Here is a 12,284-nt window from a genome sequence, read left to right on the forward strand (position 1 = left end):
TGTTAAGTGGTTTACCCAAGGTCACATAGACAAATGGTAGAGCTGTGATTAGAACCCAGGTTCTTCTGACTCCCAGATCCATGCTCTATCCACTAGGATACACTGCTTCTGAATTCTTTCTAAGAGTGGAAAAACCAATATCACAGTCAGCAGAAGAGACTCCTACCCTTTCGGCCTCCTGCAGACCTAAAATTAACCACAAATCCTCATTTAATTAATGTTGAGAAGTCACGCTTCAAATTATTTAAATGAAGATTAAACAATATTTTAGTGATGCTTAATTTGACAGTATGCAGCATATAAAGGAATTCCCTGAGGTTTTGGAATGAATTCCAATTTATAATACGTAAATCTATAGTAAAACATATTCCATAATACTGCCATGTTTTCATGGAATGAATTATAGCTGAATCGTGAGATGTATCTGTAGTGTAAATTAAGAATTTTTCTTGAAGTTCTCATCCTGAGGTGACATTAAAATGCATGTATTGGTCTAAAAGGAGGGTTGCTACATCCTCTCTTCCAACTGTAATCCTACAACCTCTCTTCCATGGCAAGTGAGTGAAATGTGTTCCCTGCCTGTTTTCAGGCCTTCTTCCACGACTGAGGCAATCTATACCTCCCTGTGGCATGCTTTGTGTGCACCGGTCCAGGTACGAAATCTCTCGCTCTACCTTCTGGCTCCTCTTCACTTCTAGTCGACTAAAGCATCTAGTAATTTCAGCCTTGCTTCCCTGCATGCCTTTCACTCTCCCTGCCATCAACAGTAGCTGAGCAGGCAGAGAGTTCAGCCACCGCTGATGGCAGGGAGAGTTGAAGGCATGCAGGGAAGCAAGGCTGAAGTCTCTGCCTGCTCGCAGCATGCTCGGCGAGCCGGCCATACTGCCTCCCTGGTAACTGGCAACGGTTCCTCTCCGCACCATCGAGGACTTCCCATCCCATCCTGCTTTCCCTCACCACAGAGGGTAAGAGAACACCTGCAGTGAGAGGGCTCCTTAAAGTCTGAAGAAGGCTAGTGGCGACGGTAACCATTACTGCAGCTTCAGGTTTGCCATCAACTCTGAATCACAAGGATCCTGAAATTCGGTTCCTCTAGCCAGAGCTCCATACTCACTTTTACTATTATTTTCTGTATTGTTTATTTGTCCTTGTCCCTTATGCTCTTTTACTGTTTTATTGTTTCATTGCTCCTGATGTGTGTGTTTCCAGTCTTCTCCCCAACCTATAGTCACAGACTGAGATCCTCAAGGGACAGAAGCTTGTAAAGCTTGTGGTCCCAGACTGAGTCCCCTATTTCCCTCTGCTCCCCCCCTCCTCTCCCTTCCCCTCCACCCTCTGCTCTTCTCCCTTCCCCACCCCTCAGCACTGTGATCATTTGGATATATTTTTTACCCTATTATTACCCTATTTATTTTATCTTGCTTTGTTCTGTTTTGCTCTTCTGTCTGTCACCCCTGTTTAGACTGTGAGCCCATCATTAGGCAGGATTGTCTCTATCTGATGCCCACTTGTACATTCCAAGCGCTTAGTACAGTGCTCTTCGCATAGTAAGTGCTCAATAGATACTATTGAATGAATGAATAAAACTAATTTCCATTTGTATACTCTTCCCCAGCTCTTAGCACAGTGCTCTGCACACAGTAAAGTGCTTCATAAATACTACTATTACTATTAGTTCTATTACTGTTAGTACTGCTATATTACAACTACTATGTCAGCTAGTGTGTGTTCTGTAGCTAACCAGGGGTTTGAGTCAGCAATAGTTTGTAGAAGTTGTCACTGTTCTCAGAGATGGAGGGAGGCCCATTATTTGAGAAGCAGCACAGCCTAGTGGAAAGAGCCTGGACCTGGGAGTCAGAGGTCCTGGGTTCTAATCCCAGCTGTGATTTGTTTGCTGTGGGACCTTGGTTCTCTGACTTCTAGGCCTGTGCTCTTTCCAGTAGGCCATGAGTTCAATCCTGGAAGCACTTGTTCTTTCACGCCTTGACTTATGCATCTGCCGCATCTGCCTCCTCGCTGACCTTTCGGCCTCTTGTCTCTTCCCACTCCAGTCCATACTTCACTCTGCTGCACAGATCATTTATCAATGAAAACATTCAGTCCATGTCTCCCTAGTCCTAAAGAACCTCCAATGGCTGCCCATCTACTACAGCATCCAACAGAAACTTCTTATCACTGACTTTAAAGCACTCAATCTGTTTGACATCTACTGCCCCTCACTGATCTCCTACTACAACCCAGCCCTCACACTCTTCTCCTCTAACTCCAGTTTACTCGCCTTGCTCTAATCTTATTTATCTCGCCACTGACCTGTTTCCCACGTCCTCTCCCTGGCCTGGAACTCCCTCCTTCCTCCATGTATGTCAGACCACCCTTCTCTCCACTTTCAAACCATTATTAAGACCTTCCTGCTTAAACCCTGTCTTCCTCAGCTTGTTCTCCCTTCTATTTCATCTATGCACCAGGATCTGTGAACTTCTGACATTTGATATTCACCCCACCCCCAACCACACAGCACTTATATATGTATCTTTAAATTATATTTTATTCAATATTAATATCTGTTTCCCCTTTCAAGACTGTAAACTCATTATAGGCAGGGAACATGTTTGCTCATTCTGTTTTACTCTCCAAAGCACTTACTACAGTGATGTGCACATAGTAAGTGCTCAATAAATATGATTGATTGATTGATTGTTTGAAAGGAACTAATCAGGTCATGGAATCTCAGATGCTGACTCCATGGGAGAGAGGAAGGAAGGGACACTTTTTCTTTTCTGCCCTGGACGCTTACTTGTCTAGTACTGCAAATAGAACCCATAGAGATTGATTTCACCATCGAGTAGCAGAACCCACTTGGCATAATGCATTAATAATAATAATGAAGGTATTTGTTAAGTGCTTACTATGCCCCAAGCACTGTTCTAAGCACTGAGGTGGATACAAGGCATTCAGATTGTCCCACGTGGGGCTCACAGTCTTAATCCCCATTTTACAGATGAGGTAACTGAGGCACAGAGAAGTTAAGTGACTTGCCCGAAGTCATACACCTGACAAGTAGCAGAGGTAGGATTAGAACCCAAGACCTCTGACTTCCAAGCCCATGCTCTTTCCACTAAATCACGCTGCTTTATGAAGCAAAGAAGTGTTATATTCCCTGCCCTCAGGGGCTTACACTCTACTAGAAGAGATAGACACTTAAGTTCGTATCCTTATTCTCTCCCATTCACCCAGTAGTAATTAATTTTGATGTCTGTCTCCCTCTCTAGATGGGCAGCTCTTTGTGGGCAGGGAACGTGCCAGCCAATTCTACTGTATTCTCTCCAAAGGCTCTAGTACAGTGCCAGGCTTTCATCACTGATTGATTAGTTGCTTGTCATACGGATAGTCACGATAAATAATTGAATGTTCAGTTAAATAAACATATATAGACAGGAATGCTGAGGACGTATATAGATAAATTTGAGAAGCAGCGTGGCTCAGTGGAAAGAGCCCGGGGGTGGAAGTCAGAGGTCGTGGGTTCTAATCCCGGCTCCACCACTTGCCTGCTGTGTGACGTTGGACAAGTCACTTCTCGGTGCCTCAGTTACCTCATCTGTAAAAATGGGGATTTAAAAATGTGAGCCCCACGTGGGACAATCTGATTGCCCTGTCTCTATCCCAGTACTTAGAACAGTGCTCTGCACATATTAAGCTCTTAACAAATACCATTATTATTATTATTATTATTATAAATAAATTATAGAGTTAACTGATGGTTTTCTATGATTTGGTGTTGGGAATTAATTGGGGAAGGTTTGGACTTGGTGTTAGATGCAAACTTCAAGATCTTGGACTCTAGTCTTCTAAGTTCATCTACCTAAGTCACATGCTACTTCTTTCCTTGGTGGAAAAACTGATAATTGATATAGTTTCCTGACAAAAGATCCAACTATAATTCCAGTCACATGTCCTGTTTCTCCACTTCAGACAAATGGCCTAACTCCAGAGGCTTAATGCCAGAACTCATTCTAAGTTTGGGGATTTGTAAGGGTCTTTGCTTTTTCCAATCACTCACTGATTCTTCCTATTTCTTTCCACAACATTTTCCTTTGCACTGAGTAAAGTCACTGGGAGCCACTACCATCTTAAATGTGAAGGCAAAATACAGGGAGAAGTCATTAGGAATCGTTGTTTACTGTCTCTCTAACATTAGGAACATAAGGGCAGAGGAGCAGAATCAGTAGAGAAATGCAAAATCTGTTGCCTTTGGCAGGCCTCTGCCTCTGTCTTTGGCAAAGACATTGGTAAATGATTTTTATTATTATTAAAGTCCTGTTTAACTCGTTTCTTTTCTTCCTCCACAGGAAGCCTATGAGCAACGGCAATCCACATCAAAAAAGGTAGGAGTTTTTTATATATATCATCATATATTCACAATTTTTGAACTTAGAGGTCAATATAGCCTGGAGGCTTGGGCGAGCTAATCCTCCATACACATACCTGTTCACTATCAACTGCCTTTTCCTCACATCCAAATGACCTGAGAAGCTCCATTCTCACCCCTGCTATCTCAAGGGAAACCATCTTCTCATGATGAGGGGGCTGGAGTTGGATGATGTCTACACAATGGAAAGTTGGACTTAAGCTTCCTCAACCCCTTAATAACATTTATTGAATGCTTACTGAGTGCGGCATACTGTACTAAGTGTTTGGGAGAGTAGCACAGTGTTAATAGATAAGATCCCTGCCTTCAAGGAGTTCAGGGTGCTTCAAGGAGAAGCAGCGTGGCTTAGTGGAAAGAGTATGGGCTTGGAAGTCAGAGATTGTGGGTTCTAATCCCTGCTCTGCCACTTGTCTGCTGTGTGACCTTGGGCAAGCCACTTGACTTCTCTGTGCCTTAGCTACCTCATCTGTAAAATGGGGATTAAGACTGTGAGCGTCACGTGGGACAACCTGATTACCTTATATCTACCCCAGTGCTTAGAATAGTGCTTTACACGTAATAAGTGCTTAACAAATACCATAGTTATTATCATTATTATTACAATTCAACTCACTGTCTATCCTCAATTCACCCTCCCTTCCATGTTGCCTATGCTCTTGGGTCTGTATTCTTATTCTTATATTTGTTAACCACTTACCATGTGTCAAGCACTGTTCTAAGCACTGGGGTAGATAAAACTTAACCTGATCAGATACAGTCCCTGTTCCACATGAGGCTCACCATCTAAGTAGGTGGGGAAACAAGCACTGAATTCTCATTTTACAGATGAGGAAAGAGAAGTTAAGTTACTTGCCATAGTCACACAGCAGGAAACTGGCAGAGGCCAAGGTCCTCTGATTCTCAGGCCAGTGCTCTTTTCACTAACAATAATAATAATAATAATTATGAATAATAATAATGGTATTTGTTAAGCGCTTACTATGTGCCGAGCACTGCTCTATGCATTGAGGTAGAAAACAAGGTAATCAGGTTATCCCATGTGGGCCTCACAGTCTTAATCCTCATTTTACAAATGAGGTAACTGAGGCACAGATAAGTTAAGTGACTTGCACAAGGTCACACAGCAGACAAGTGGCAGAGCCGGGATAAGAACCCATATCCTTTGACTTCCAAGCCCATGCTCTTGCCACTAGGCCATTCTGCTCCTCTGTATGCTTCAAGAACTAGATATTTACTCAACTCACCGTAGATGTGTATGTATCTCTTTACTTTCTCAATCCCCCATCAGAAATGTATTTTAATGTCTGTATCCTCCTCTAGTTTGTGAGCTCTTTTTGGGCAGGAACTATGCCTATCAATTCTATTGCATTTTTCCTCTTCCAGGAGTCTAGTACTGTGGTAGACATACAACAAGCACTCAATAAATGCCATCCTGTCTTCTCGGGAACTTCTAGGGTTCACACAGCTCTATTTTTGGTGGGGGGTGATTTTTTGGAACGGGTGGGTAAGGGCTATCACATGCTGGCAGTGATTCTACTGAGATCATAACTGCTGCTCTTCTGCTCCTCTCTGGCACCTCAAGGCAATTTAAGGAGCACAGACTGCCAGGGCCTGGGTAATGATTCTCCATTTGAAGAAGGTGATGATCTGCTTTGAAAGGAGAAAAAAGAAGGGAGTGGCTCTCTCTTCTGTAACATTTGAAGAGATGCCACTGAGCCTTTGAAAACCTAGGGTGGGAGATACTGGGTCAGCCCTACCACTAAATATTTGTGTATTATGTTTGGTGTCCTTAACTTTGTTTTATATCACTTGAATAAAATGTGTATTTGGGTATTGGGGAGTCTTCTTTATGACTCCCTTCCTTTTAGAATCTGCTTTTCACTGGATCTTCTTCTGCCTTTGGAAAAAGCAGTTGGTGATAGAGCTGACCTCCCAAGAACAAGAGCCAGGGCCAGCAAATCAATATTTGTTTGTGTGAGCTGTCCATCATGTGGTCATTGATGATCTCAGAATATGATCTCAGAATACTGCTCTTTTCCGAGGCAGGCAGTTCTTTCATTTCTGGCCTTTCTCTCTCTCTCCACCCACATATAATGGCAGGGGTTTTTTTTTAGAATCTCTGCTATGTTTCAATGGTCTCTGTGTTTTACAGTGTGTATTATTTCATCTGATATGCTTGAACTCTCCTACTATGGCTTTGTTCTTCCTCATGCTCCTCCTATCAATCAGTCAATCGATGGTATTTGTTGAGCACTTACTGTGTGCAGAACACCGTGCTTACAATAGAATTAGTAGACATGATCCCTGACCACAAAGAGCTTACAGTCTAGAGGGGAAGGCAGACGTTTAAATAAATTAGAGAAAGCGGAGATGGCAGAATGGAAGACTATGTATATAACTGCTTTGAGGCTGAGGGTGGGAAAAGAATCTGTGATGAAATAGATGAGATTGAAGTACGGGGAGTAGGTTGTGTTAGAGGATCATTTTTCTCTATATATCCACCACATTTGATTGTAAGCTTCTTAAGGACAGAAATCATGTTTCTTGCTTTGGTTTTACTTTTTCAAAGAATTAGTACAGATATCAGACACAGATAATTCCCAATAAACATCACTGATTAATTGACTGACTGATGGTTTCTCCCTGGACCAGGAGAGATCACTCAAATAGAATAATCTGGAAGGTTAAATGCTATACCTTTATTGGGAGAATCAGACAAATGTTTTTCTCCTGCAGTGCTTGGGACTCCAGTTAAGGACTCGGGAAAATAGAAAGTTAAAGAGGTTTTGAAAATCAATCAATAAATCATATTTACTAAGTGCTTGGGAGAGTGCAATATAACAGGGTTGGTAGACATGTTCCCTGCCCATAACAAAGTTAGATCCACTCAGAACCTTGAAATAAGCAGGATACTTTGGGGGCTGAAACATAATCTTCAGTAGTAATTATTGCCTTACATGGATTATAAATTTTAGAATTAGGTAGCTAACTTCCCACTATTCTGTTGAAAGAGTACACTGGTATTCCTCTAGCTGATTTGGGAATGAGTTTGAAATCATTTGACCCAGCCCATATTTACCACCCCTGGTAAAGAATGTGGTTCACACAGTTAGCCAAATTGTCAATGTTATTACTCACAATGAATCACCCTTCTCACTCCTAAAGAGACCCTGAAAAGTGAGTTTTAAATTAAAGTCTTTCACACCTCCTCTGAGCTTCCTTGGAGATTCACCAGGCAGCTCCACCTATAGCAAACATAACTCCCATAGTAATTTAACTGATTCAGCACAGAAGATTAAGGAAATATTTCACTCCAGATTACCCCTTGTCCAAAATAATGAAAGAATAACAAAACAGAACAAATATCTCAGGGTTTTCTCTCCCTCTAATCAATGCAGCAGGTTTTAAAGACCCCAAGGGGCCAAGAAATGATGGAGACTGACTTCTCCTCTTCATTTAGCTTATAGTTGGCCACTGCAACAACTAAAATTTATGCACATGTAGCCAACATTGGTCCCTGACCTCAGACTTTGCATGTGCTCCCCATTTTGAGAAATCCTAATGATGTGATTGGAGTAACTTGGTATTTTTCTGGGTGTTTATGGAATGGGTGATGGAATTAATTACTGGAACAGAGATGAGAGTTCTGAAGTAGGTGGGACCATGATGATTTTTTGATCCCCTTCGTCACTCTCCAAAAGATGGCCACAGAACTCCCAGTACTCTTGCTTCTGACTGGGCTGTGTTTAGTGATGGGGAACGCAAAACAGCAACCAGTAGCAGCTAAATGAAGGAAATGAAAACCAATTCATGCTCACCTTCCCCCAGCACTGCCACTACTGCTAACATGATCCTCATTATCATTATCCCTTCTCTCCTTCTACAGCTCAGCCCGTACACTCCGCTCCTCTGACACTAACCTCCTCACTGTGCCTCATTCTCACCTGTCCTGCCGTCGACCCCTGGCCCACGTCCTACCTCTGGCCTGGAATGCCCTCCCTCCTCACAACCGTCAAAGTAGCACACTTCCGCCCTTCAAAGCCCTACTGAAAGCTCATCTCCTCCAGAAGGCCTTTCCAGACTGAGCTCCCCACCTTTTCCTCTGCTCCTCCTCCCCTCCCCATTGCCCCTACTCCCTCCCTCTGCTCTCACCCCCCTCCCTGACCCACAGCACTGGTGTATATATGTACATATTTATTATTCTATTCATTTTATTAATGATGTGTACATATCTATAATTCTATTTATTTACATTGTTGCTATTGATGCCTGTCCACTTGCTTTGATTTGTTTTGTTGTCTGTCTCCCCACTTCTAGACTGTGAGCCCCTTGGGTAGGGATTGTCTCTATTTGTTGCAGAATTGTACTTCCCAAATGCTTAGTACAGTGCTCTGCACACGGTAAGTGCTCGATAATTACGATTGAATGAATGAATGAATCATGACCACCTCTCCAGCTTCCGCCACTGCTGTGTACTGCTACCCAGAGGGGTTCTTCTATATTTTTCCTCATTTTCTCATGCTTTCATCATCAGTGGTATTTATTGAGTGCTTACTATGCACAGAGCATAGTTCTAAGCACTTGGGAGAGTATAATACAACAGAGTTGGCAGACATATTCCCTCCCCACAATAAGTTTACAGTGCCGAGGGGGATATGAATGAATAATTTATAATATATAATTCATAGATATATACATAAGTATTGTGGGGTTCAGGGTGGGGCAAAAATCAAATGTCCAAAGGTCTCAAATCCAAGTGCATAGATGACACAGAAGGGAGAGGGAGCCAGGGAAAAAATTGCATAATCAATGAAGACCTTTGGAAGAGATGTGACCCAATAGTCTTGAACTGTTGGTCTTATTCTCCAAAGCTTTACTCTCGAAGCTCCAGAGTTTGTTCCACTTTGAGCTCCAGAAATTTGATCATTTCATTATTAATAATAATAATAATAATTGTGGTATTTGTTAAGCCCTTACAGTGTGCCAAGAACTGTTCTAAGTGCTGGGGTAGATACAAGGTTGTTAAATTAGACACAGTCCCCTCCCTCTTGGAGCTCACGGTCTTGATCCTCATTTTACAGTTGAGGTACCTGAGGCAAAGAGAAGTTGTGTAACCTGGCCAAGGTCGCATAGCAGACGTGGCAGAGCCAGTATTAGAATCCACATCCTCTGATTCCCTCCCACATGTTCTTTCCACTAGGCCACGTAGCCTATTATAGAACAGGATTTGAGGCTTTTAATAAGAATTTCAAAATATTTACAGAAAAAAAAGCAGAAGAGTTTTGTGCCTATAACCTAGTATACTACTATAGGCTAAGCTCTGGAGTAGACTCAAGATAATCTGATCAGACACAGTCCCTATCCCACATAGAGCTGATTTTACAAAATTCAAATCAAACCTTTCAGTCCAGTGAGGATTTTTTTTTTTAATGGTGCCTTTTTCTCTATGAAGCAGATACACCTGGGCGAAATTTTGTAGTCCCCTTTTCTGTTTGGGCAAGCAAATTCGGCTCTTCTGCATAGATACAAATAGAGCTTTCATGTAGATCAGAAAACAAGTGTTGTTCTTGCTACCACCTACTTGTGCATTCATGATGATTCCCAGAAACCCATCTCTGCCAACTGAATATTCTTGAGGGTGTGGTCTCTCATATAAGAAACCTTTGAGATGGAACTTTTTCTAACCTGTCTCTACTGTATTGTTCTCCCCCACACACATAGTACAGTGCTCCGCACACAATAAGTGCTCAGTAAATACAATTATTGATTGATTGATTGATGTACCAGGTTATTTGCTAATTGAATCTTACTTTATGAGAGCAAGAAGAGTTGTGTGAACATATACTGTGTTGTGGGATATTTATTAGTTGATTTTTAAAAAAAAGCTTTCAAAGTGAGTTACTTAAATAGTGATGTTACAGAACAGTTAAAATCTACTCATTAGTTTTTCTCCAGAGTTCACATATCAGTTGTCTAATGATTAAAGTTAATTAGCTTGATTCTTCCATAATTTTTAAAAGACATAATTCCCATTCATGGTATGACATGAATGTAGAGAATGTAGAGGTTTTTTTTCTTAATAAACCTAATAATAATAGGTGCACTTGTTCAGCGCTTACTTTGTGCCAAGCACCATACTGAGTGCTGGGTACATACAAGATAATAAGGTTTGACATAGTCCCTGTCCCACATGGGGCTCACAATCTAAGAGGGAAGAAGCTCAGGTATTTAATTCCCATTTTGCAGATGAGGAAACTGAAGCACAGTGAAGTTAAGTGACTTGCCCAAAATAACACTGCAGGCAAAGAGCAGAGCAGGGATTAGAATGTAGGTTTTCTGACTCCTAGGACCATGCTTTTTCTCTAGGCCACGTCTTATGTGTGAACAAAAGAAAACAAACTCCAGCAGAAATTTGGTTGGCTGTGAAAAAGAATCTCTTAACTCCTTAAGAGGGTAAACCACTGGGACAGATAGTCAAGGAAGGTTGTGGAATCTCCAAGGCTGAAGTCAAAGAATAGACAAATCTCTTCCTTGAATGGTTTTCAGGTTCACTTACTTGGAAGCAGAGTACTGGCCCAGCTGACCATTGCGAACTCTTTCCTGTTATACGAGTCTTGCGAAATGAATTTTGGTTAAGTCTGGCTCAAAACAGGTTTATTCCATCCTCTACTTATCAATCGGTCAGTGGTATTTATTGAACACTTACTGTGTGCAGAACACTGTACTAAGTGCTTGGAAAAGGTCCAGTACAACAGAGTTGGTAGATGCATTCCCTGGCCAGAATGAGTTTACAGTCTAGAGGGCGAGACTGACATTAAAATAAATTATAGAAAGGAGAAATGGCAGAGTGTCAAGATATGTTCATAAGTGCTGTGGAGCTGAGGGTAAAGTGAATATCAAAGTTCTAAAGGGGTACAGATCTGAGTGCAGAGGCAACTTTGTTGGTAGGATGGGTAGGGTTTAGTCAAGTAAAGCCTCTTAGAGAAGTGATTTTTGGAGGATTTTGAAAGTTGAAAGGGTGGTGAGCTGTCAGATATGAAGAGGGAGGGAGTTCCAGGTCAGAGGGAGGATGTGGGTAAGAGGTCAGTGATGGATAGACAAGATCAAGATACACAGAGTAAGATGGCATTAGAGGAGTGAAGCTTGAGGGTTGGGTTATAGGAGGAGATCAGTGAGGTAAGGTAGGACTGCCTTTCAGCTCAAGATAAGGAGCTTCTGTTTGATGTGGAGGTGAATGAGCAACGATGGCAGGTTTTTAAATAGTGGAGAGATATGCATTTAATTACTTTTTAGAAAAATGATCTGGGTAGCAGAATGAAGAATGAACTGGAGAGAAAAGAAAGGCAGAGGAGTTAGGAAGGCGGCTGATGCAGTGGCCAAGTTAGGATATGATGTGTTGGATCATCATGGTAGCACTTTGGATGGAGAGGTAAGGGAGGCTATTTAGCTAGCTAGCTATGTATTTATCAATCTATCAATCATCTATCTGTCTACCTATCTTTCTGTTTATCCATTTAGTTGTCTTCCAAATTAGAAGACATCAGTGGTAGTGAAATTCACCTATGGGTGTGTATGTGTGTGTGTGTGTGTGTGTGCATGCGCAAGTGTTTGTGCATGTGTGTGCTTGAAGAGCTGAATGTGGGATCCCCAGTCCTGGCGATATTTTGCACACTGAAAGTTTGTGCCTTGTTGGCTTGTCAGTTTTAATGTCCACAGTTCCTAAAGCTCCGTTCACTTTTGCCTCCTTCTCTCTTTCATTACAAAAACTCCTGCTCAGAATGAGCAGTTCCTTTTATAATGGCAGTACACCATCCTGGTCCTCTGCCATTGAATCTCAGTTTTCAGTTAACTGTTGCGT

General features: G+C 41.9%; 1 protein-coding gene across 1 annotated transcript in view; it reads left to right on the forward strand.

The window, feature by feature from the left end:
• Positions 1-12,284, forward strand: part of ARHGEF4 (Rho guanine nucleotide exchange factor 4) — a 558,628-nt gene that overhangs the window by 33,830 nt on the left and 512,514 nt on the right. The window contains exon 2 of the mRNA XM_029064183.2: positions 4,347-4,382. Coding sequence (XP_028920016.2) covers positions 4,347-4,382 — 36 coding nt within the window. The remainder of the gene's footprint in view (positions 1-4,346; positions 4,383-12,284) is intronic.

This window comes from Ornithorhynchus anatinus, chromosome 1, assembly GCF_004115215.2.
Source record: "Ornithorhynchus anatinus isolate Pmale09 chromosome 1, mOrnAna1.pri.v4, whole genome shotgun sequence".
Classification (NCBI taxonomy): Eukaryota; Metazoa; Chordata; class Mammalia; order Monotremata; family Ornithorhynchidae; genus Ornithorhynchus; species Ornithorhynchus anatinus.